Source organism: Pagrus major, chromosome 17, assembly GCF_040436345.1.
Source record: "Pagrus major chromosome 17, Pma_NU_1.0".
NCBI lineage: Eukaryota > Metazoa > Chordata > Actinopteri > Spariformes > Sparidae > Pagrus > Pagrus major.
The window spans coordinates 17,294,084-17,320,329 of NC_133231.1; the positions used below are offsets into that span (position 1 = coordinate 17,294,084).

Genomic DNA, 26,246 nt, shown 5'->3' on the forward strand with positions numbered 1-26,246 from the left:
AACGAGTTTAAGCGAGTTTCAGTGGCCCCTAACTGAGTCAGACTTACTTTGCCCATGTTTTCTTTATTGCTACGTGACGTTTGCTAACCCTTAGCCCATCCTGAGCCATTTGAACTACAGTGTTTTTACAAGGCTAAAGAGATGCTAAGCAACTTAAATGTCATGTTTAAATATAAAAACAGCCATTTCTTTTTCTTTCTTTTTTTTTCCTTTTCTTTTTTACCAGTCAGGTAATTTCACTATCAGCCTTCACTATGTATTTTCTTAGATTAAAAAATAATTCTGCTAATAGGATGAGATAAACCCATTTCCTTGTTCTCTCTTTAAATAAGTGTCAATGTCTCAGAATGAGGCTGGATGTTGTCATCAGATTCAGGGAGGGGGGTTGTTGAATTGTATGCATGATTTGTTTCTCTTAGCAAAAATAAGTTTAAGGCTTTATAAATGGAATAAGTTACCTGATGGGATGGATGATTTAACTAACTTGGGTCACAAAAGGTCATTAAAAAAGCCAAAAGATTATGCCATTCAGATATGCAAGCAGCACAAGGGGTACAAACAGTAATAAACCACAATATAAAAATGTGACATTACACAGTCTTGTGTCTTGTCTACCCTAATCTTGCATTCAAAATGTTATTTAAGTAAGTTAAACTCAAAAAGCATATGTAAGTATACTAAATACGGAGGCAGAGTTTTAATGTTGTTGCTGTCCGCTTTATACACTGTTGTAGTTTGTTTTAAAGTGCATCATATTTTATAGGCTATAGATGTAAAATGTATAAATAGCCTATATTTTGTACATGAAATCTGAAACTGCAAAGTAACAATAACAACAAAATAGCTGTAGCTGTTTATGAAAGTAGCGGGGTAAAAAGTTTGCCATTTGTCTCTAAGATGTAGTAAAGTAAAAGTATAGTAGCATAAAATGGAAATACTCTAGTAAAGTACCTCAGAATTATACAATACTTGGGTAAATGTTATTTGTGGGGTAAAAGCTGTGTGTTTGTTGTTTTGTATTGACATTTTGAAGTTTGATTTAAAGTATGATTTAGATGTTTTGATAAATCAATAAAAATGTGATTCTGTTCTTTATTGATTTGATTTAATAAGTGTTTGAAAGTAATGTCTTTTTTTATTTGTAGTTTTTCAAGCACATTAATATTTCCTCTTTTTTTTTTAAGCCTCAAAATTGACTCTCCATGACAAAAATAGAGCCTGGCTAGTGCACAATTACGGGCCATCTGCCATAACCAGCAACTGCGCAAGCTCGCCCGCCGGATCCCCCTCAGCTTCCTCCCCTGCAACCATCAAACCAACCGCCTCTCTCTCTCGCTCTCTCTGATCCTCTCTCTGGCACGGCGCACGGGGCTTATGTGTCTGGTACTGTACGGAGAGAGAGAGAGAGAGGGAGCTCTACTTGGAGTGACGTCACCTCTCCCATGGCGTCACATTGACGTAGCGCATACCAGTCGCCCTATGTGGAGGCAGAGCCCACATAAATGCACTATTTGACTTTCTCCCCTCAGACGCAGGAGCACATAAACAAACCAGCGTTACAACTCCACACTTTGCAAAGCACCCATCAGCACTGACACACTCAGCTCACGGGGAGCGGACGCAGACACACTCCTTACACCCGGGAGTTTTTCATTTTTTTAAATATTTTTTTATATACTTTTGTGTACTTTAGAAAAAGTCAGAAGAAGAACAAGAAACTTTTTTGCTTGTCGCCGATGCATTCCGCGTACTCTTTTTTTTAAAAGATACATTTTTCTCTTCATTGCTTCGACTCTTTTGGTGATTATTCTGGATGGGAATAGGACACTTCATGCGAGGCTATAACCACATGTAAAGACGGAACCGCTACAGCAAACCAGTAAGTAAACTGTGAATGAATGAGTGCCTGATATTCTTCCGTGTACGAGAAGCAGACATACTAACCCTCAGCGGTGTGTGTGTGAGAGAGAGCATGTTTATACACCATTTTGTTGAATCTGTCCTCTGGTATCATCATCTGTGTGTGTGCTCCGACCAACTTTGCGCGTCTAACCTGTTGATATTGTCGAGCTCCAAAGCGCTGCTCATATTGTCTGTCCGTGTGTGTGTGTGTGTGTGTGTGTGTGTGTGTGTGTGTGTGTGTGTGTGTGTGGTGCCTCCGAGAGCAAATGAAGCTGAATTCGAATTTAATTTGCGCCGGGAAGGTATCATATCCTTTCTGGTTGTCATGGAAATGAGATGCCTCTCACTCACACAATGAATAGTGGAGTCAGACGCACTAATGGTCTGAGTGGAGAATAGTCTAACCTACATTGAGGCTGGAGCTGAGAGAGAGGAGAGTTAAAGCTCTTTGATTTCATGCCATGTGAGTTGTTGTTGTTGTTTTTATTTATTTTTTTTACCTCATCATGAAGGATTTTTTTTCTTTCTTTCTTGGGAGCTTGTTGACATGAACGTGTCAGTGGATTGGTAGGTGTGTTTGTGTTTATATGCCATGTTTCTGATGGGAAAGTGTGTGATAATTAAGCCTTTAGGATTAAACACCCACAAAAATATACGGTAGTTTGTCATCCAATAATTCATATAGTCTGGCTGGTGGTCAGCTGTGAGGACACGTCCTCTCCTCCCATTGATCGCAGGAAAAACACCCTCAGTCACTCACCATCAGCTCTCTGTAGCCCTCTATGAAACATTTCCTGGAGACTTCTGATCCCAACACAGATAGTGTATTCTCTAGCAGCTGCCAGTGCTCCAGGCTACCCACGCAGGCCCATTTGATGATAAGAAACTACCACTTCTGAGTTGAGCCGCTTTTCTTATTTTCACACACTCGCTCAGGTTTACGCACGCACGCCGCCGCGCACACAGGCTCCTCTGACAGTCTCCCCTCTCAGGGCTGATTTACAGTACTCACATATTTCTCTGTCCGCTCTTTTCTCTGTCTCTGTTTGCTGGAAGCCTCGCGCTGTCCGGGGTTATTGGTGCGAGGGGCTACCGGGGGCTACCGGCGCTCCGGGGCGCGTGTTTTGCAGCTCTTATGTCGTTCTCTTGGTTACCGGTGCGCGCAGGGCCAGAGCCCCACCGACCGGCTTGGCCTGAGAAGAAAGTGAGAGGGGACGAGTTTGCTCATTTGGAAAATAAAACAGACCGAATGTCTCACTTTACAGGGAAAAATATATTTTTATAAGCAAATATGGGGTTTTATTTTCACTCAACACTTGTGATCAAAGCGCATTTACGCACGATTACTTTCTGTACCTCACAAGTGAAGGGAGCCTGAAGAATGAGGTTATTCTGCCTTCTATCAAAGGGTATCTTATTTCTGCTGCTGCCATAACCAACTACTGATTATTGGTGTAAAGGGTTTTTTTCTGCACTCAAATGCCCCCCACACCAAATTAAATAATGGCTTAACTGTTCCAAATCAACCCTAATCAAATAAATGTTACACAGCCTGACTTGTTTGTTTACTCTGGGTCGTCTTTTTTCTTCATTTAAACATATTTGAAAGCTCTGCGAGCCATTACATTTGTGTAACAGCCGTATCCCGGCAGAGGAACCCTGAAAAGAGGTCCAATGTTTCCTCTCAGAGTTGGTTTGTAAGTTCGGGAGTTTGGAGAAAAAGCGGCAGCTCTGTCTCACACCAAGTTTGATCTGTTGACACAAAGATAAGAGAGGACAGCAGGCTGCAGGTGCCTGTAGCCCTGAGAGTCGCCTATGGGGGCTGTGGCTTGTCAACACACAGTATTGAGATGCATACAGGACTGCTCGACTTGACCATATCCCAAAGGGTCTGGCAGAGAGAGAGAGAGAGAGAGAGAGAGAGAGAGAGAGAGAGAGAGAGTGTGTGTGTGTGTGTGTGTGTGTGTGTGTGTGTGTGTGTGTGTGTGTGTGTGTGTGTGTGTGTATTTATAAGAGAGTGTGACAGAAAGGGGGCGCTCTGGGCCTTGAAATCCGGCGGCCACAGTGCGCCCTGCTGCAGTGAGAGAGAGTTGGAGGCGCACGGCGCACAGGAGTCCGCTGGTTTGGTTTCAGGTCCGACTCTCCAGACTCTCCAGATTTCTCTCCTCCTCTGGATGAACCCTGAGCGGGCGAATACGGTGCTGATCAGAGGCAAGAAAAGCGATGGCCTGGAAGCTCTGGCGCAGACTGCTTTTTTAAAAGTTGTCACTTTTGTAGGTCTGTATTTGTAGAAGTTGTGTCTTTTTTTATTTTGGTTTGTTTTGGTTTGTTTGTTGAGCGTGGTTAAATGTATCTTTTGTGGCGCAAAATCAAAATTGCATTAACAGGGGATTAGAGTTTAGTGTTAGAATGAAACTTGTCGCCCACGTAAGTGTAAGTCTTGAAATGAGCGAAAAGTCCTCAGTTGTGGTTCATAATGTTCTTTCTGTTTGTGGCATGGATTCATATTTAATGACAAAACGAGTCTGCGTTTAATTTAAATGTGCATTATTCCCTTAACTGTAAATTCATATGGATTCACGTGAATAATTGCAGTTATTTAATCCGTTTCTGCGAGTGGCATCTTGTTGTGATGTGCGCACAGTGGTTTGCATGTCCTTTCATCTTTATCATTTCTTTTCATCCGATTTACTGACTTCATCTGCCAGATTTTTTTTTTTTTTTTTTTTTTTTTTTGCAAATAATTATTTCTTTTTCGAGCAAAATGAAAAACTTGTTGTCTCTCAGTGGGCTCAGATGTTTTGGGATGTGAGGAATGCTGGAGGGAAAGTCCAGCCTCACCTACATTTTGCTTAATGAAGCTTGGGAAGGCAGTGCTTGTCGGCAAAAAGAAAAGAGAAAAAAAGTAGAACATCGCTGAATGCTTGTCTCTGAGTGTGAATGACTTTATGATGATCGGTGAGTGAAAGGGAAGGCGCCCACCTTTTTGTTCAGCCCGCCGCCACATGACTGGCTGTAACCCAGACATCTCTCCTCCAGACACAGGTTCGGAAGAGCGCGCCCAGCCGAGCTCGGAGCCACGGCGATCGGACACTTCCCCTGCGACGCACGCCGACTCTTCCCTGCTCCAGGAGCCCTGTCCCGGCCGCAGCCACGCCACCCCTCAACCCCGGACACCCAGCACCATTCAGCGCGAAGCTCTTTCACCAGGTACAGTCCTCAGCCCCTTTTAAACTCAATCAGGTCTTCTTTCTTTCTTTCTTTCTTTCTTTCTTTCGTTCTTTCTTTCTCTTTCTTTCTCTTTCTTTCTTCCTTCCTTTCTTTCATGTCTTCTCAGCTGATGCTTTGTGTCTTAGGTCTGTGTTTTTGTGCACCTACTGTGGTGTGAAAGATGTTTGGAAATGTTTTATTGTGGAAAGGAAAAAAAATGCCCCAAAAACTCAATCATAATTTAACTCAGATAATGCTGCTATATTTCATCTCCCTTCTTCTCTCTGCTCTTATTAAAATTCAACAGCAAATCATAAAGTTTTATGAACATGCTGGTGATCTTTTCTCTGGCCGCGTGAGTCTCAGCTCGTGTACCCGTGTGTCATAGTGTGTGTGAGTGTGTGTGTGTGTGTGTGTGTTACTGTGTCGGCTGGCAAGTGCCGACTGAGTTGACATTTCAATCATTCGACATACTGGCAGAATGAAGACACTTTTGATAGCAGGCACACCTAAATCCTGAAGCTGTGGGCGAATCACATATAGGTCAGAGACATCGATCCTCCTGATGACTCAACAAGCTCTTCACAAGCCTTTATGACTAAAACAGACCAGCAAATTATGACTTTATTATTTTTGTATTTATACATTTATTTATTTATTATTTTATCCTAAAGCTGTCAGATAAATATCCAATATCAACATAAATTAAGCATGATAAGGATAGTAGGATATTAGGATTAAATTGAGATATTTAAAATTGTGCTCCTGTGTCTTTGTGCTTTGTGTGCGTGTATTTGTGTGTGCATATGTGTATGGCCACTGAATTCAAACAATTTATCTCATGATTCACTGACAAAAAAAAAAAAAATCCTGTGTTTTTTTTTGTATTCATGTGTGCACCTTCATGTTTTTATTTGTTAGATCTATGGCATTCTGACAATGAACAAGCGCGCTCAGTTATTGGAACAGCTGCAGTTTGTCCAGTTGAAATGCACACCTCGAGGTTAGAGACTGTTTCCCTTCGCCTCACTATGCTGCACCACCTGTGTGTGTCTGACTCTGCTTGGGTTGTCTGTCCTCTCTTGCTTGCACACACACACACACACACACACACACACACACGCCTACTTGCATGCAAGTGTAAAGCAGGCAATCTGATGGTGGTGTTGGTGTGTAGAAAGCTTCCTACAAATCTGTTCGTAAAAATAAAGATGCTCCTCTGATACAAGTGTAAATGAGTGTGTGTGTGTGTGTGTGTGTGTGTGTGTGTGTGTGTGTGTGTGTGTGTGTGTGTGTGTGTGTGTGTGTGTGAAAGGGCGTGCATATGTGAGTATGGGAGTGTGTGTGTGTGTGTGTGTGTTTGTCACTGAGTGACGGCTAGGCATACCACCAAATGTAAAGCGACGAGGAGGATGAGACGTTTTGCAGACACAAGTGGTTTTACAGGTTCTTCTCAAGATGAGGGCGCGTGTTGTTGGCAGAGTGAACGTATGCAGGTTCATGTTGACATCTTGAACATCATTAGTAATGAAAGTATGAGCGTGTGTGTATGCCTACATGTGTGTATGACTAAACAGCTCATCAAAAGCGTCTTTCCTCACCTGACGCACACACAGAAAGATATCAGTCTGATGTAACAGCCGGCCGTCGACGTCTCGCAACCGCTCTCTGTTTGTCTTTCATCTCCTCTCACATCAAAACTCAACTGAAAACCTATTGTATTTAAAAATATATGTGCGCCGCTAAATTGCTGTACATGACAGGTGCACACACACTAATGCACACGCTGATGTGAGGCTTGACCTACTGACACGACACAGAGAGCCACAGAGTTCACCACTGCACTCTCCTCCTCTCATGGTTTTTTTTTTCTTCCCCTTCCTCTGAAGCCTAATCAGTTGCAAAAGACTTTAGGTGTAGCCCAGAAAAGCCCCATGACGCCCATTGTGCTGCATGTGTGTTTTTCCACGTGGGTTGAGTGAGCTGGTCACTTGTAGAAGAAAAAAAACAAAACTTGATGACGTCAAGCACACGTAGGCCTACAGCTTGACTCATATCCTCATTTTTTTTTTTTTTTTTAGTAAATGTTGCAGCTCAATATTCCCATTGAGACACACTGTAGGGCTGCAGTGTGTGATGTACTTAAAAGTGAATTTTGAGGAAATAATTAATATTTAAGATTAAATACTTCAGTAGAAAATTGTGGTTTTAGGGTGGGATTCTTTTATAATTCATTTATAATTATTATTTTATTATTTTTTCCCGCCAGGTCCAGTCTGAGAGGTCAGCTCTCTTTTGACCTTTTGTCTCTTTGTTATGACAGTAAAGACACAGAGATATTAAAGAGGCTCTTTGTACCAGAAATATTTATTTTTTCCATAACTGAATAAACAAGCTGTTCTCAGAGGACAATAAGGTCCCCAGGACACTGTTTGAGTCTAGAAAGGTGGCAGGGTCCGCCACATATACACAAAGCAAAACAGTATGAAAAACGTGTTGTCTTTAAGGTCAGTTTGTTTATTCAGTTTATTCAGGCATGAAAACAAAGAGAGCTTGTTTATTTAGTTTGTTTAGGAAAAAAAAAACAGTCAGTGAAGATATTTCTCTTCTGATTTAAATTTCTTCCCCTAAACTACATAGTGCACCTTTAAAAAGAAAGGTTTTATAAATAAATTAATAAATAATTAAATAAATAAATAAATAAATAACTAGATAAAGATGAGTGTCCTTCATATTATTTTTCTTTTACTTAATTAACGCTTTGAGTCATCCTTTTGTTCCTCCGGCCCCCCGCAGCCAAACCGCTCGCTGCCCCTCAGGTAGAATTTAATTGTGTTTCAGCGGCTGAAATTAATGTGTCACTCTGTCTGCTCATGCACTCTATTAGCCACATATGACTGCAAACTAAGCGTTGTGGGCTATTTTCAAAAAATTGCATTATTATCAGCCTGTCAGTAGAAGTTGATATAAACAGGAACAATATTGGATTCGATGACTTTTATTTTGTTAAAAAAAAACAAAAAAAAAACTTTTATTTTAATGACCCACAAGAGGAAATGAGGCAGCAATTACCTGGCCGAGTCTGAGCTGGTCTGGATGGAGGTATTTTTGTGAGTGGTCTGACAGCAGCAGGACCGACATGTCCCGTATTTGACTAGACAAACATGACGCGCGAGGAGCGGGGGCGATTACGGCAGAGCTCGCGCATGCTGGGCGTCAATGGGAGCAGCGCTGTGTTGACAGTTCCCCTGCTCGGGAGCGTCGAGCAAACACCACAAAACCCTGGCTGCGCACACACTCATGACTGATTAGCCCGCACACGCACACACACACACGATTCACGTGCACGCCTGGGAGCACGCACGCACGCACGCAAACGCAGGTGGAGTGTATTACGTAAGGGGAGTTTGATAAGAGGAGACCAGGTATAGTCCACACGCACAGATGATGAGGTGGTGGCCTGTTGCTGTGACAGAATTAAATCAGGGGGAAAAACTCAAGACATACCGACTGGCGTCCGCAGCAGTTAGGTGGAATATCTGTGTGTGTGTGTGTGTGTGTGTGTGTGTGTGTGTGTGTGTGTGTGTGTGTGTGTGTGTGTGTGGGTTGTGCAGCAAGTATCCAGCACCACCATGGGGTTCCATTATTATTTAATGTTATCTCATCTGCTTTGCCATCTGACTAACCAGAGTGTACACACACACACACACACACACACACACATGCACACACGCAGCATCACAGTGGATTGGATCTTTGCTTTGACTGCTTCGCCCCAGATTTGCGCACTGATGAGCCGCAGCTTCTCGAGCTGAACTAACTGTGGGAGAACCAGCGGGGTCTGAGGTCGTGTGTGTGAGTGTGTGTGTGTGCGTGCGTGCTCCAAATGTTTCTACTCTACTTATTCAGCAAAGAAGTGTTAAAGCAGGAAATTGAGTAAATGGCAGTAAATGGAAAGATTTGTTCAAACATTTTCATGTTCCTTGAAAGGTGTGTTCACAAAGCCTGTACAAGACTACCTCAAGAGCTGAATAAAACTGCCTGTTCCAATAGAGCTGTGCAGAAGTTTTTTAGTCGTTGTTTACCCTTGTGTGCATGTGCCCCCAGCAGAGTCTGCCTGAACCCTGTAGATTTACTGTAGGATTGTTCCTGTATTGTGCATCTGTGGGCAAAATCCGGCTTTTCTGTTTCAATCAGTTTTCAATTAATATGTCATTAAACTTTCCTCACTGACTAATGACTGTTGCCGTGCGGCTGAACTCCACTAACACTGTAAAAATGCTTGTTGAATGAAACGTTTTCTTAAATACATGTGGTTTAAAGTGCCACGCAGCTCTGACCTGTGTGTGTGTGCTCTCTCCCTGGCAGACATGCCCTGTGTGCAGGCTCAGTACGGGCCCGCCCCTCCAGGCTCAGCCTACTCTGGCCAGTCCTTCAGTTACCAGGGCGACAGCTACAGCTCTGACCTCATGACCCCTGACTATACCAAGCTGGACCTGGGTGGTGGTGAGATCTCTGCCGCCGCCACCACCTCCCTCCCCAGCTTCAACGTCTTTGTTGAGGGGAGCTACGAGCCCAAGTCCTCCTGCCTCTACCAGATGCCTCCGCACAGGCCCACCATCAAAAAGGAGGAGGAGAGCTACCCGACTGCTCCGCCCCTGGAGGCCATGTCCTCCTCCACCATGTACTTTAAACAGTCTCCCCCCTCCACTCCCACCACCCCATCCCTGCCGCCCCAGCCAGGCACCTCCTTCCTGTGGGAGGACCACCCCCTGGCCCCTCCGTCGCACCCTCACTCTCTGGGCTCCAGCTTGGATGCAGGCCCCCTAAAGTCACCCCGCTTTCCACACTTCTACCAGCACTCGCCGCCCCACAGTGGCGGCAGCGTCGGCGGCTATGAGACTCTGGGCGGAGGACTGGTTCGCACGTCCTCCTCTTCCTCCTCTTCGTCATCCTCGGTCTCCCATCATCACGGCCCACCCCTGGAGCAGCCCATGTACCAGCTGCACCGCGGGGCCGGGGGCAGCAGCCTCGCCTTCCGCTCCCTGGCTCTCGGGCCCTGTGGCCCCCTACTAGGAGACAGCCTGCCCTCGCCTCCCCAGCGTGGACCCCAAGGAGAGGGCACCTGTGCAGTGTGTGGGGACAACGCGGCCTGCCAGCACTACGGCGTACGCACTTGTGAGGGCTGCAAAGGCTTCTTCAAGGTAAGGACCCCTCAAAGCTCAGAGAAGAGTCCAGAAAAGGAGCCATCGTTGCAGTTTTAAGCTTTTTAAAACAATCTACAAAGCTTGAAACTGCAGCGATGCCTCTGCAGCTTTTCGGAGTAACTCTGATTTTAAATATCAGTGAATCTCATGTGGTTTCTGATAAGACACAAGTACTAAGTACTGTAATTAAGTACACATTTTGAGAATTCCAACTTTATGCTGGTTGATCCTTCTTGTTAGTGTGGCTTCAACTTTCTCTCAAAATGCACCCTCAAGCTGTAGAGTCAAAGCATACGGTTGACGCATGCTTCATAAAAAACTCCATCGTCCAAGTTCTTCTTTTCAACCATTCACTGAAAACTTTCTCCTTCAAATACAGGATAAAACGTGATACCAAAACATACTACACAAGTATGATTAACAAAGTGTATTGAAGCATATTAAGCTCAGTGAAAGACGAGTCTGCTCTCAGCTGAATCATCTAACAAGAACAGGACAGCATGTTTTTAATGTAAATTATTTCCAGCTTCTATCGTATACATAATTGGCTCGAACACTGTTACTCCCACATTACAGAGGGAAATATTGTACTTTTCTCTCCACTGCATGTGTCTGACAGATTTAGCTACCATAGTTACAGGTTTAGATTTCACACAAGAACATATTAAACCACTGGTTCCCAATCTTTCTGACTTGTGACTTACAAAAAGAATTGACAGCCTTCCACTAGAGGGGCATTTCCCCTCAAACCTCTCACATGGTTTCATTTCAAAAACTGTTTGATTCCAAAAGTGTATTATCCAATTATTCAATATTTAGAGAAAAGTCCAGAAGATAAATACAACATACAATTTGCTAACGGAACTCTTCTTTCCTCTCCCATTAATCACCCTCAGCAGTTTAAACCAGCTCCATCTCGAGCAGCTTCAACAATGAAATAGTGCTGACACATGACGCATCAATCTGATAATAACATCTATAATAATATGTCAGTCACAGGGGACATTTTTCTACAGAATGAAAACTTTAACTTTTGATCGTTTAAGTACATTTTGTTTTTCAAACTTACAAAGTTCAGTTGGATTTTGGACGCAGAAGTAGCAGATCCAACACACACACACACACACGTAACTGACATTCCACCTTAAAATATCACCCAGTATCTTGTGAACTAGCCGCAAACTGACTGATGTATTTCTTTCAAAAACAATCTTCTTGCATTTGTCTCGCTCCCACTCTGCACCCTTCTCTGTGCTTTCTAAATCGTCTTTAGAGTCATTATGAAAACACAACACACCCACAGGGGTCGCCTCTCCCAGCAACCAAGTGGGCAAAGTGTGTGTGTGTGTACGCATGGTCTGTGTGAGTGTGTGATTGCGTGAGAGCACAGGATGATAAAAACAACTCATTCTCACTCAGACAAATAGGAAAATTTGCCCTCTGTGCTAGATGCTCAGCCACTCAGAAATAGTCCGGTGGAAAAGGAAATCCTTGAAATCAAAGTTTCCTTTCAGTGTGTTTGTAGTGAATCAGTGGCCACAAAATTGACCACAAATTCACTGACATAATGCTCAGGACGATATGAGTCAGATTGAGATTCGGTCCGTCAAATGATTCAATCCAACACTTGTGAACTCGTTGTGTCACATCTCATGTTACCGCGCACGTGCTCACACTCTCAACTCACAGTTTAGCGTCAGCAAGAGACGGTTTTTAGTCAGACAGCTTTTTCATTTTCCTTGTGCAAGTCATAGAAACACAACAAGAAACTTCTCTGACATGTATATCTGGCACAATACTTCCTTTGAATTACAGTAAAGTCACACTCAGTGGCAGTGAGCTCATTTCGCTTCACAGTTTTTGAATTATAGCGTTTTCCGGCACACTTGTTAAGCATTCAATTGGTTGCATGAGACAAGAGAGCGAAATTAAGAGACAGCGAGAAGGAGGGTGCAAACACAGAGGTAATTGAATAATGCCTCTGGTAGGTGGAAATGAATTATCCTTCTTTTCAATTAGTTTCACAATTTGTTTTTATTTAGTAATTAATGAAAGCAGCGTCTGGTGGCAGCAGGCCGGGGGCTGTCTGCTCACTGCAGCGCTCAGCAGCCACACAGCCTGTCAGACCTCGCTTATGTTTCCTCTACACACACATGCAGATGCAACCAACCATACAAAAACAACATATGCACACAACCACATGTTCATACAGTCACATGTACACATTTCCAGGATGCAGCAGCGCAAAGTGAAACATGCCTTTCACACGCCTGCTTCTTTTCATATTCATATTATCAGCCACATTACTCCATTATTCTGATGGTTTTATTGTCCCCTAAAAATATTTTCCTGATTATATTTAATTATCCCTGAATAGTTATTACACATTAAACCACAGCAGAGGCTTGCTGTAGATTATTGTTATTTCATTAGTGCCATTTGAAACGCATTTTCACAGTGAATTAATTTAAGCTCTTAAACAAGTAGTTCGTTTTTCCGTGTTTATTATTTTGACAAAATAATGCAGTCCATTCACTGGTTTCCATTTATTGAGTGAAGCTATTCAGAATGAGATTCTTTTTAAATTAAAACAAGATCTCAGCTATTAGTATTATACAAAACATTATGCAAGAAAGACAAAAAAGTGGCCTGTTTTTATGCACCCACTGTCCTAACTAGTCACTTTAGCTCTTGCTTTTTTTAACGTCTGTGTATTGGTATTTTGAGTTATAAGACTAAATTATTCAAAATATCACAAAAATAGTACAGACGTTACGTGCACAGACACAGAACAACAACACAAACAACATAGAAACAGACGAGACACGGAATAAATGTTAGCCAAAGGTGCAAGGCTGCTCTACATGTTAATAACTAACAGCTTACTTAGTAATTGTGGCAGAGAGTTGGGAGGATGTTTGTTGTCAAACCTCTACAAAATCCTTCAGCCCGTGCTTTTATCAGTGGAAATACACAACTCAGTTGATTGCACACAACTTTTTTTTTTTTCCATCACTTACACGGCACTCAAGTCAAAGAAAGGTTTGGAGGTAGCGGCCCCTTTACAAAAGCTTAACCATACATGTGATTTACAGCATGAAGCGCTTACTACAGTCTCATTTTAAAGTATATTACCCTTACTGCAACTTGGTTTCACGGTATAGTAACTGCACAGTGATTTTAATGTAATAAACAGTGGTGGAAAGAGTACTGAAAATGTGTTACTTGTTGTTTTACTCAAGTACAAACAGGTACATTACTGACATATTACTCAATTACAAGTAAAACTACTGGCATAAAGATAATACTTCAGTAAAAGTGCAAAGTATTGTTCTCCTGTTCTGTTCTGCTCAGTGGTCACCTCTCCAAACCTGCGCCTGCTGCAGAGTTCTCTGTTTTTTATCACAGTTTTTTGTCACATCGGCCCATTTGTTATCAAACAGCCTTATTGGCTCCAAAATTGCCAATTAAGGGTTTAGATATTAATTCAAAACTGTACTCAGTTATGATTTTAAAAGAAACTAAGTAGATTATATGGTATAATGCATACTTATGTACGAGTAAAATTACTCATAAAGGTACAAGTACACAATTACTGTAATTTGAGTAGCTGCAATTAGTTATTTCCACCCCTGCTAATCAATGAAAGGATTTTCTTTGACTGTTTCTCCTCACAATTCATATTAAATTATTTACATTGCTGTAAAATGTGTCACACCCGACACACTTAAAAAGTGAGGCTATGTGAGGGGATTCAAACATTTTAGCAACACATTTCCTTGACTGTTAGAAGTCTCTTCTTCAGCTACAGTAGCAGAATACCGCACATTTACAATATTCAGTGAGTCACACTAAAATACATTTAAAAAAGCCATAAACAATACCCAGAATGCAATGCATAGTACAGTAGTGAACTATATATAAAAAAAACATATGGTATTTTATTGGGCATTTTGTGGCAAGTAACCCTAGAAATTACTTGCAGTGAAAGAAACAAGTGTACATACACATAACGTGACCGCTTAAATGAATATATAGATATAAAACGGTCATTTCTTTCATTCACGGAAAAAGTACAACTAGATAAACACCCACATACGCATGGACAAACAGGCATATCTGTGTGCAAAACAATAAAGTTAGCTCAGATACCGCCACATGATTCTTACAACACACTTTCTCCACAGACAGAGAGAGAGAGAGAGAGAGAGAGAGAGAGAGGTCTCATTGCCTCTGATTGAGAAGCAAAAATGAGAGGAGGGGATAGAAGACACAGATGGAGGAGAAGAGGGAACAAAGCCCCTGAAGGCTTTAAATTCAAGCCAAGACTTTTAGTGCATATTACATGTCAAGAATATGTCTCTGCATGCCTCCATCCAGCTCCCACAGTATGTGAGCTTCTGTGTGTCTCCATGTGCTTTTAGTGCATAGAAGTCTGACTCTCGAATAAAGACCTCACCCACACAAACACTACTATAATTTTTCAGTTTCTGACAGTAAGTGACTTTGAAAGTCATTTATGGTGAAATTCTGCCACAAACCAAATAAAAAAATACAGATTAGATTCATTAAACTAGAACCAGGACTTCTATCACGCACCCACTTATAGGCTGGCCTAAATAGGAAGGGAATGTACAGACCACAAGAAGGATCTACAGATTTGATAATCATATTGAGATAATTTAATCAGTGTGTCTGCTTGTGTGTGTGTGTGTGTGTGTGTGTGTGTGTGTGTGTGTGTGTGTGTGTGTGTGTTTGTGTGTGTGTTTGTGTTCACCTGCACCACATCCAATTGATGAGTATCAGAGACTAGTTAGTTAAGCAGTATTAGCTCTGATATGTTGTGTCTCTGCTGAGGCAGTCATGCTCCATGCTGCTTATTATTAGAAAGCAAAGTCACAAGAGCCCCCCCTCCCACACACACACACACACACACACACACACACACACACACACACACACAGAGAGAGAGAGAGAGAGAGAGAGCGAGAGAGAGAGAGAGAGAGAGAGAGAGACAGGAGACAGCACTCACTTGTGAGAGCTTAATTTATCAGAACCTTAATTGATCATTTTAAAGGAAGGCTTTATTGGAACCAGCTATCTTATAAATTAGGCCCTGAGGTCAGAGAGTGGAAGAACTACCCCCTCAACCGACCACCAGACTCAACTCAGCTTACAGCATTTTCACCTGAGCGCCCAAAACACGAGATCTTGTTGCAAAAGATGAGTATGAGGCGAAAAGAAGGCCAGCGATCCTTAAAATCCAAAAGTATCACTCTACACAAGGAGCTGGCAGAACTTACGTGTGTTCATTTCACTTTGCACGTACAACAAAGACTGTGAAAATGTCTGTAAACTTTGTGCTGGGTTTGGTGTAAATAAATGTTGTGCGTCATCCAGCCTCTCATGCTGCAGCTCCGGACTCCCACTAAACGGACGCTATTTTCCCTCAACCACATTAATGACCATAACTAACTTATCCTCGCGCTCACGGGTCACTGACCATCGAAGGGATGACAGGGAGGACATTCACGGCGATCTGCGGTGCCATGGCAACGACTCTCATCCGGCGCTGGCGCCCATTACGCGCTAGTTTCCGCACTCGCGCCGCAGCATATGGAATAATTGGTGTGTTATTGGTCTCCCGGGGGCACGGGCATGTGTGGCGCGAGGGGCTCCTAATTGGATTTATTTGTTTTGATGTGTTTTAGAGGCGTTAAAGAAGAGGAGAAGCCGCGACACTTCCCGTGTGTTCCGTTAGTTTAATTTACAGTTTGTTCTGGTGCTGGAGCACTGGAGTCACCGCTCGACAGCGGAGGAAATGTGAAAACTTTGCAAATGACTGAAATTAAAGTATAATTGTAAGGGTTTTGTTTTTTTTTGAGAGGGTGATTGTTTCGTTGTCACAGATGCACCTGCGGCAAAGGTTTGCCCCAAAGTTTAAATCCTTTTCTCCAAGACGTCTGTTGACACGCCTCAGGGGACATCAGGCGCTGATTGTAGTCTACCTGTCTGTTTATATTTAGAACAATTACCAAACTTCTTGTTTTAAATAAGTTTATCCCGCATTCTCACAATGAATAAGACGAAGCTCTAATTCTGCTCAGAGAAGTCTTTAAAGCACTTATTCCAGTCCCAGGCGCGCGGGATTGAGTCATTGGAGCGCGCGCACAGGAGAGCATAGGCATTCAATGGCATCTGTTATATTGTCCATGCGCAGAGTGCACGCGCACCCCCCGCCCCACGTGGCCCGTTTCTGATTTCATTTTAATAAGGTCAGTAATAATCGCGCGAGCCAGCCGAGGAGAAAACAGCTCCCGCGGGGCCCATTGAGAGAGGCGCGATGCGCGAGGCCCCGGAGGTGCCACGAGCTGACCCGCGAGCTTCACAAACAATCTGATCAGGCAGCTCTCGCGGCCGCTGTCCCCTCTCTGTCTCGCGGGACCCGCCTCGGCACGCCACGCGCTCCGGTCCCCATTGTCAGCCCCGGCGCTAATAAAATTGTCCCTCCTGCAGGCGAGGCTTGTTGGAAAATTAATTTTATCTAATTATACTGATGTCACCGCCGCCTTTCAGCGCGTAATTAAAATCTGACCTGCGAGCTTCTGCTTTCATCCTTTGATGGGGAAGAAAAAAAAACAGAAATTGAATTAAACAAATCAAATATTAGGTGGTTGATTGTGTTTGGAGGCTGATTATCGGTATGCCGGTCTCTTCTCTCTCTCCGCAGCGCACCGTGCAGAAAAACGCCAAGTATGTGTGTCTGGCCAGTAAGAACTGTCCTGTGGACAAGAGGAGACGCAACCGCTGCCAGTACTGCCGCTTTCAGAAGTGTCTGAGTGTCGGCATGGTGAAGGAAGGTAAGAGACCACACACACCTGAGTGCATGATCATCAACTTTGTCTCTGCATTTAGGCTGTAATAGACCGGTAATGACCTGACCTGCAGCAGCATCACACACATCCATGAGGCAGCAGCATGTCCTCTCTCTGGTGGAGGAACACACCACAACCAGTAGCACCTGTTACCTTTTCAACACTCTGATTTTAAAGCTTTAAAAAAGAGACACACACTCTACATCTCTCCATGTGTGTCATCACCTCTCATATAGCTGAGATGTTTTGCTGATGTGTAGCGTTATACTCACTCTGCCCTCATTTCCCTGAGGTTTCTCACCTGTTTCACACACATGCTCACATAAACGCAAACAAACCTCCACACCACACACACACACACACACACACTTCTCTGTCCCGCTAACACATGTCTGTAGCCAGTAGAACAGCTCCACTGCCATCTGCTGGCTGGTAGCCTCCTGTGTAGGAGGGATTGTGGGAATGTTGCAGAGCTCCTTCCTGTCCATGATTCTACCACTATAAACACTGATAACAATCAACTAGAGAATAGAAGTTCTTTGTGTTTGTTCCAGCCGAACAACCTCTTCATTGCTGTCTGTCTCTGCTCCACAGTTGTGCGCACTGATAGCTTGAAGGGGCGCCGAGGCCGTCTGCCTTCCAAACCAAAGAGCCCACTGCAGACGGAAGCGTCTCCTCCTTCTCCACCCCTCAGCCTGCTCTCCGCTCTGCTCAGGGCCTACTCCCACTGCACGCCCCGTGACCTCGACTACAGCCAGGTGACTTCCCGGCACCTGACTTTTCTGTTTAGTTAGAGAAATGTATGAGATCAGTGAGATTTATCGTCTTGATGGAAGTTTATTCAGTAGTTTACCTCCATCTTTCTCCACAGTTCAGCGCTGCCGACCCTCCCACCTCCTCCTCAGATGCCGAGCACATCCAGCTCTTCTACAGGCTGCTCACCATCTCGATGGAGACCACGCGATGCTGGGCCGACCGGCTTCCCGGGTTCTCCGAGCTTCAGCGCGAAGATCAGAACTTGCTCATAGACTCTGCCTTCCTGGAGCTGTTTGTCCTGCGATTGGCCCACAGGTGAGACTGGCAGATGGATATGAACTTTTTAAACTCGTGCACAAGTCTCCATCCATATGCACACATTTAAAATGACTGCGCGCCTACGACTTCAACAGCAACTTTACTTTATTTACCATTTCAGTACAGTGTGTAACTGTCCTGGCAGAGCCGTGTGCTGCTGTGTTGGTGTATCTCCAGAGTAGGAGGAGTGGAGCTGAGTAATCGCCATATGAACCAAATTATGAATGGAGTCTGTAGCTATGACAGCAGCTACACCCACAGAGTTCCGCTCCGCTCGTCTGATATCTGACGCACAGAGAGCTCTGTGTGTGTTCTGCGGGCTAAAACTGTGCTAGCATTGTGAACTGTGAATTGACAGGATCAATTCCATCTAAGAGCAAGTCAGCTGAAGAACTGGAAAGGGCTGTTATGGAAGGAAATACATATTCATTTAGCTGTGTCAAAAGGGAATGGGCTGAATTTACCTCATGCGTCCTGTGATTTGCGCGCGTCAGCACGTGTGCGTCTTGCCCCTGGATACCTGTGGTGCCATTATGACTGCCCCTGCCCATCTCTGCCCCAGAATCGCCCTGGGTTACCGGTCTGCTCTCGCAAGGCATGTGGCTGGTTAAATTTATGGGGAAGAAGGGGGGGTGGTGTGGGCTACAAGCTCATCCTTTTGTCTGCGCTGTCGTCTAGGGCAGAAAACCAACGCAGTCACACACACACACAAGCACACTTACTCACACACTCACGCACACTGATGATGTAGAACTTGCTCTCCTCCTCCCAGTGGAGTCCAGGTGCAGGGTGGGTAGAGGACTGGGTGGTGGCATCACAGTCCCAGCAGGAGGGGGATCAGGCTGGGACTCTGACTCACGCCGAACGGTGGACTCATAGAGGCCTCTATCAAACACACACACACACATACATGCTCACACACACTGCTCATCTTCCCATCAGCCAAACTCCCACGGCACAGAGGAAAACACACACAAACACAGCACTGTCTCACTTTGCTTGTCCTCCGTGAGAGCAAAAAAGATGCGGTCAGTACTCACTCCCATCTCGTTGTTGACGCAGCCCTGCGTCGACCCCGTGCTGAACTCAGATGCCTCGTAGACCCCTGTGCAGGCGTTTGTCTGTATGTTTGTGAGCGTGTGTGTGTGTCTGTGTGTGCTCACTGTGTGTAGAGTAAATTTGCTCCGCTCTTCTGGGCCGGCATTGCTGTAAGCACCCCGTTACCAAACAGTTTCTGTGGTTATTGGTTGATTACCGTGGTGACAGTGTAGTCAGGGGTGAGAGGAATGTGTGGCAGACATCCAGCTGTGTGTGTATGTGTGTTCGTGCATCTGCCTGACTGCTTGTCTGCCTGCTTGTCTGTGTGGTTTTGCCCATGTGCTACTATAAGCCATGGGCCGATTAGTATTTTTGAAATATCCGGACAATGCAGACCTTATCAGCTCAAAGACATTTATAGTGAATTGGCTTCATATTTTTTTGCATTCCAAATGATTTCCTGTTATTTTCATCAACAATTCCTCTGAGGAATATTTTTCACAATTAATTGTTTAGCCTATAAAATGTCAAAACAAAAAGGCTCATCACAATTACCTAGAGCCCAAAGTGGCTGACTGTTTTGTCCAAACAACAGTCCAAAACCCAAAGACTCCAACCGAAGACATTTTTGCTTGAAGAATGTCAGAAACGATTAATCGATTATACAAATAGTTGGCAACACATTTTCTTTCACTCAACTAATCAAACAATTAAAAGACTAATCGTTGCAGCTCTACTGTTTTAAAAGCTAAATTCCAGGCATTGGTATGTGCAAGAAGATTTAATCTTTTCCACTTTGCCACATCTGTGTGTGTCAAAAAGCATTGTTCACTTTTGTTTTTGTTTTAGAAATTCCAAATATGCACACTATGTTATGCTACATTTGAAGGAAATTTGTTTAAAAATATATATATAAATCATCTAAGAGTTTGCAATCAAAAATAATGATGCAGCCGTAAAAACCACACCAGACTTGATTGAATTTTGCCAAATTTAAGCACACTAAAGCAAAGGGCAGAATATACCATAACTCTAGGACTCTATAGTTTGCATAAAACACTGAATCCATTCAAGGAGGATTTAAACAGGGATAAAACTACTATAACCATCAGCACTGAACTATATAGGAAGTCAAGAAAGCCATGTTCAGCCTTCCCCAACACCGCAACGATTTTTCTGATTGTTTTGTGTTTGTAGTTGAAAGGTCCTTTTTTATGCATGGTTGTTAGAGCTGGTGATGTGTGAGCATCTGTGTGCGTGTGTTCTGCTAAGTGTGGGTGGAGAACCTCTTTTAAATTGTAGTAAAGATAATTAGACATAAATGGTATTTCATCCCCTGCTTCTAACTGCTTAACCAATGTTTGTGCAGAGTGTAATTTGAAGCTTCCCCCTCCAAGCACACACTTTCTGCCCATGTCCTACATCTTCCATCCCACCTCCTACAACCCTTTGTTGTCGTCTTGAGATCCACCGACTAAACACTTTAACCAGCTCTCAGAAGAAAGCCTCGCTCTTCTTTGATGCACTAATAAAGACTAGTCATAGCGCTCCTCCTTCCTTCACTGCTTGTTCCCGTTCCCTCTCTGCTCCGTGGTAAAGGAGTGGGATGTTGTGTGTCGTGAGTAACCGATGGCTAAATACATCTGAGAAGTCTTTTCATTTCCTCATTAAGGCTGTGTGTTTCCACTGCACACCACAGCCTGCGCACATTAAAGCCATACCAGTTTACCTATCTGCAAACACACACACACACAGAGCAGCCCTCTGCCCTAACCCTTCACCCCGCCCTGTCGAAAGGAAACACAGGAATGTTTTAAAATGCTATAATTTGGAAAACACAACCTTAATCAGCTGCATGCCTCCGTTTGATGTGTGTCCCGTTTGTGTGTGAGCGCGCGTACTGCCAGGTTTTCTCATTGTTTTTATTGTAATTGTTTCCTTGCCCCAGTATCTCAAGCCATATTTACAATAAATGAGGGAAAAATGCAGCGTTTCATTGGAACAGAGCTCTAACCAGAGTCTTCTCCTTTTCTCTCCGTGTCTCAGGTCGATGCTGTCAGAGGACAAACTTGTGTTCTGTAACGGCTTGGTGCTGCACAGGTTCCAGTGCCTTCGTGGTTTCGGAGAATGGCTCGACTCCATCCGGGACTTCTCCACCCACCTCCAGAGCTTAAACCTGGACGCCTCCGCCTTCGCCTGCCTGGCCGCCCTCGTACTGCTCACAGGTGAGAACACAAGCCAGTGACATAAGATCCAAAATCACCTGCAGGAGAAAATAAAATGAGCAGATACAGAATTACTGACGTAAATAAGAATAACAGCCTGTTTTTAAAGTGAGCTCTCCACTACACACAAACACTGTCAGTCATATGAACTGCCTACATATACAGATACAAATCCACACACACACACACACACACTACAGCTGCAATGGTAAGTCTAATAACAAATAAGTCGATTGAAAGAAAATGTATTGCCAGGTATTTTAAGACAAAAAACTTAAATGTAAGAATGTGCTGCTTTTTGTTTGTAATTTATGACAGTGAATAAATAAAAAAAGAGTTTGGGGTTTGGGACTGTAGGTTGGACAGAAGAAGCAGTCTGAAGACATCACTTTGAGCTCTAATGAGCATTTTTCACAATAGACTAAACAATTAATCGATTAATGGGGAAAATGAAAAAAAATCATTGGTTTCAGCCCTAACACCCACACCACCTTCTTTCCTTTGTCTGGAGCTTTGCCACTGGGTGATTCAATGTGACAGTGATCAGGTGGATACATCCACCAACGTCACACATACGCTCAAAGACACACATGTGCATGCGTATTCTCACACATCTCTCCCTGAAACAAGAACCCGATACCCAGAAGCACCTGCTGCACCTGCCACACACCTGGCCCTCTAATCAGCGTGCATCTGTGAAAAAAAGCAGGAGAGTCACAGCTTTCTCTGCGAGCACAAACCAGAAAAGGAAGAATTTAGTTGTCAGTAAAGTACATTAGAAATGCATTAGAAATACTTAATTACAAATGTAGCCCATGGTGACGGAGGACACCGGTGTCAGAGGCAGAAAGTGTATATAAATGTGTAAAACACCCCCCTCCCCCCCACGCTCAGCTTCCTTACCTCACCCTGCTCCTAGCCTCCTCCTCCTCCTCTTCCTCCACCTTCTCTTCCTCTGTCTAAGCCCTCCAACCCCATCCTCACTCTCTGGGGGAGCACTTAACTCTGTGCCTGATCGACCAGCCCACCGTTGAGCACAGCTCTGGAATGGCGTCTATGCTGTTCTCAGTGGCGCTCTGCCACCTCGGCAAAGCACACAGCGCACTTCCACGGCAGAGCCGCCAGAGCCACCAGGCGATCGACCGCTTCAGAGTGGCCTGTGCAGAAAGGCAGTCATCGATCCCTCCCCAGGAGCTCGCGCAACATAGAGAAAGAAGGGATAGGGAGAGAGAGAGGGGAGCGAGGGAGTATGTGAGGGGTCTGAAAGCCACGGTGAAAGGAGGGCTGGAGTGACTCTGCAGCAGCAAACACAGAACAAACAAAAGAGGCACATAAACAAACAATAAATAAGCTTCAGATAATGGATACCTCAAAGTGAGACTGGTCTTAGTGACAGCCTCCCTGCAGCACCAACTGGCTGGTGTGTGTGTGTGTGTGTGTGTGTGTGTGTGTTGGGGGGGGGGGGGGGGGGGGGGGGGCTGGACACCCTGTTCTCTGCAGAATGAGTTAGTGTCACATTAAGCCTGGTGCGGGTGCCACTGGAGTTGCTATGGGCAGCAGTGTGTGTATGTGTGTGCGCGTGTGTGTTTCTAATTTCATTTGGCTGCTCACAGGGCCGAATAATCAGCTAATTGTTGAGCACTTTTGTTTCTGTCAATGTCTTCAATTGCAGGGACTATTTGTGTGTCTGTGTGTGTATATGTGTATATGTTTATATAAATATATATATAGTGTGTGTGTGTCTGCCTGTACACGGTGTGCAAGGGGCTTATTAGGTTAGACTGTGTATTGATCTGTAGTGAGAGACGGGTTAAGGCCTGTTAAGAACATTAGCCATACAGGGTAATGAGGTGGAATTCAATATAAAAGAAGATGTAGCTAATGCTCTTTCAGCTGAATGAGCTCTGATGTATGTGTGAGTGTGTGTGTGTCTCTCTGTGTGTAGTTCATTTTTCCGTGGACATAATTCTTCCAGTTTAATGAATTATTCTCCTAACGTCTCTGTCCGTCTGTCTGTTCACAGAGCAAGTCCCAGGTCTGAAGGACTCAAAGCGGGTGGAGGAGCTGCAGAATAAAGTGATTTGTTGTCTCAGAGACCACCTGGGCTGCGGCCCCTCTTCGTCCTCATCCAAAGCCGCACCCCCCCTGAGTCGTATTCTGGGTTTAAGGGCGGAGCTCCGCTCCCAGAGGACCCAGGGCCTTCAACGAATCTTCTACCTGAAGCTGGAGGACCTGGTACCGCCCCCTCCGTTGATTGACAGGTTCCTGGACACTCTGCCCTACTGATGGCCCGGGCTTACCACGCCGAGAGAAACCTAAGTCACGTCCTGTTCAGGCCTTCCCCCCTGAGGAGCACGCACACACATCCAGAAGAGAGACTCACTCCCATCTGAGAGAGCCAATCAAATGCTTTTCACTCAAACGGACAACCAACTAAATGCTTTCACCAGTATAAAAAGACAATTACTCAAACGCTTTACCACTTTTTATTTGATCCTCCTGTTTTTCTCACATGGGGGAGGATGACGAGGCTGAGATGGACGACGGAAAAATGACTCTTTACCGTCCTCTCTCCGTCTGGGTGGCAGCTCATCCAGCGAGAAAAGAAAAAACACAGAGGTTTATGAGTACTGTCTACTGTGTTTGGGGCCTGAGGACTTCTTTTTAGCAAAGGTGTCAGTGTGATCGAATGTTTTTCAAAGCTGAAGATGTCCCAGTGAAACATAAGTCCCTGTGTATTCTAGTTCCTCCTCCTGCTGAGAGAAGGAAGGGGGCGTTTTTCATACTGACATGTACTGAAGTGTCAGAGGTCAGACAGCGTTGAGCGTAGATGCACAGAGCAGGACACAGATATTTCATAAACACGTGGAAGTGGCTGTTGAGTTGGGCTCTTGATTCCAAGTGCAATTTCTTAAGTGCTATCTCACCACAAAAGAAGGAGAGACGGAGGAGGAATGGTTTAATTTCAAACTCTAAATTATTTTAATACAAAGACTTGTCCTGTACTGTCAGTAGCTAAAAGAAAGAGAGACAGTCTCCGTTTGGCTTTAGAGAGCCGAGGAGATACTGTGCACTAACGATTGATGACTGAGTCACCCAGACTTGAACTTGCTCTAGTACTTTTTTTTTTTTTTTTATTAACTCATTTTTAAATCATAGGTCGAGTAGGAGTACGGAGGATTGAACACGGACAGAAATTGGCTTTTGAAGCACTTACACCCTGAGAAGGGCTAGAAGCACAGACACACACCCTACCTGCTCCCCCGGTGGATGGAGGACGTCAGGGAGCGGAGGGTGCTCGACAGATAGCTGTACGTCCAGGGGTGAAACATTCCGCAGTCATGCTCTTTTTCTATTTGTTTCTATGAAAGTGTGGAGGACATGGTTGCATACTGTCTTTGTGTGTACGCTTAGAGAAGCCAGGATCATATGCATGGTGTGTTTTAAGCTGTAAAGAGCTGCCATAGCCTGTCAAAACAGCTCGACCTGTGTTTGTGTCTCAGACTGCGGCTCTGTGGGGATCTCCCCGGGCCTCCAACCAACACCCACTCACACACTCACGGCAGCAGTTTGAAATATGAAAAAAAGCAAATTATATAGATATAAATATAAATATAAATATATATATATATAAAACTAATATTTTGAAGTGTTTTTAGCTTTTTCAAATATTGTGGTACGAGTTGTGCATTGTTTTTTGAAGAAGAGAAACAAAAAAGAAAAAAGTTGCTGTTTTTTCAATGTCCCTCTTTGGTTTGAGTTTCCTGTTCGATTATTTTTTTTTTTTCTTTCTCTTTGGTTCACTGGATTTTCTGTTCAGCACTTTGAAATCATAAACTAGTTCTGATTATTCTGCCTGACTGAGTCCTGTGTTTTGATTTTTTAAGAGTCACACAAAATGCAAAAAAAAAAAGGCCAAACAATGCAGCGTTTTAAGACTTTTTAAAAGTCAACAAAAGACAAAATTTGAGTGGGTTTCATCCAGAATACGTGTGTTGTGTGTGTGTGTGTGTGTGTGTGTGTGTGTGTGTGTGTGTGTGTGTGTGTGTGTTCATGTGTGTGTCCGGCCAGACACAAAAGCCTCTTGACAGGTAAAAGGCCTCGTCTCTCTTTCCCGAGGGACCCATGGGCTCTCACAGAGAGTAGAGGGGGATTAGGATGGTGAGGAAGGGGGAGAGGAGGGGAGGAGGAGAGCTTCATGTTAGCATGAGGTCCAGATCAGCCTCCAGCCTCGTTAAACACCATCGATCGCCACGGTGACATTTCACAGCACATGCCGTCTATACTGTCACTGCCATCACTCACTCGCTCTCCTGCGCAAGAGCGTGTGCACTAACACACACACACACACCCATACAAACACACACTTGGACAGCCAGGTGATTGATAGTAACTGTGGTAGTGAAACTGTGAACGGCTCTATCTGTCTGTGAGTGTGACAAAGAAACAGAGGGAAAGAAAAAAGTGCACCAAAATAAAGTTAAATCTATGATGGGACTCCACACAACACAAAATCTTCAGTCCCAAGAAATTCAAATTTGTAACTTCTTGATACCAGAGGCACAATCACTCTTTTAGGGATGATAATAACCAGGACAGGAAGGGCGCCTGTGTGTGTGTGTGTGTGTGTGTCCTGTCGGGGATTGTGACGTCTCTGTGTTTGATCAGCGTGCAGAAAAAAGACCATTCACACCTTCTTTGTAGTGGTGCAAGCA

At 44.1% G+C, this 26,246-nt stretch overlaps 1 protein-coding gene across 1 annotated transcript; it reads left to right on the forward strand.

Annotated features, from left to right (window-relative positions):
- The first annotated feature begins 4,079 nt into the window (after positions 1-4,079).
- Positions 4,080-25,363, forward strand: nr4a3 (nuclear receptor subfamily 4, group A, member 3). Its single transcript, XM_073484718.1, has 8 exons — positions 4,080-4,179; positions 4,942-5,112; positions 9,481-10,316; positions 17,050-17,179; positions 17,789-17,952; positions 18,066-18,265; positions 21,353-21,531; positions 23,555-25,363. The coding sequence occupies exons 3-8, from the start codon at positions 9,483-9,485 to the stop codon at positions 23,815-23,817; spliced, it is 1,770 nt and encodes a 589-aa protein (XP_073340819.1). The 5' UTR covers positions 4,080-4,179; positions 4,942-5,112; positions 9,481-9,482; the 3' UTR covers positions 23,818-25,363.
- The last annotated feature ends 883 nt before the right edge of the window (positions 25,364-26,246 follow it).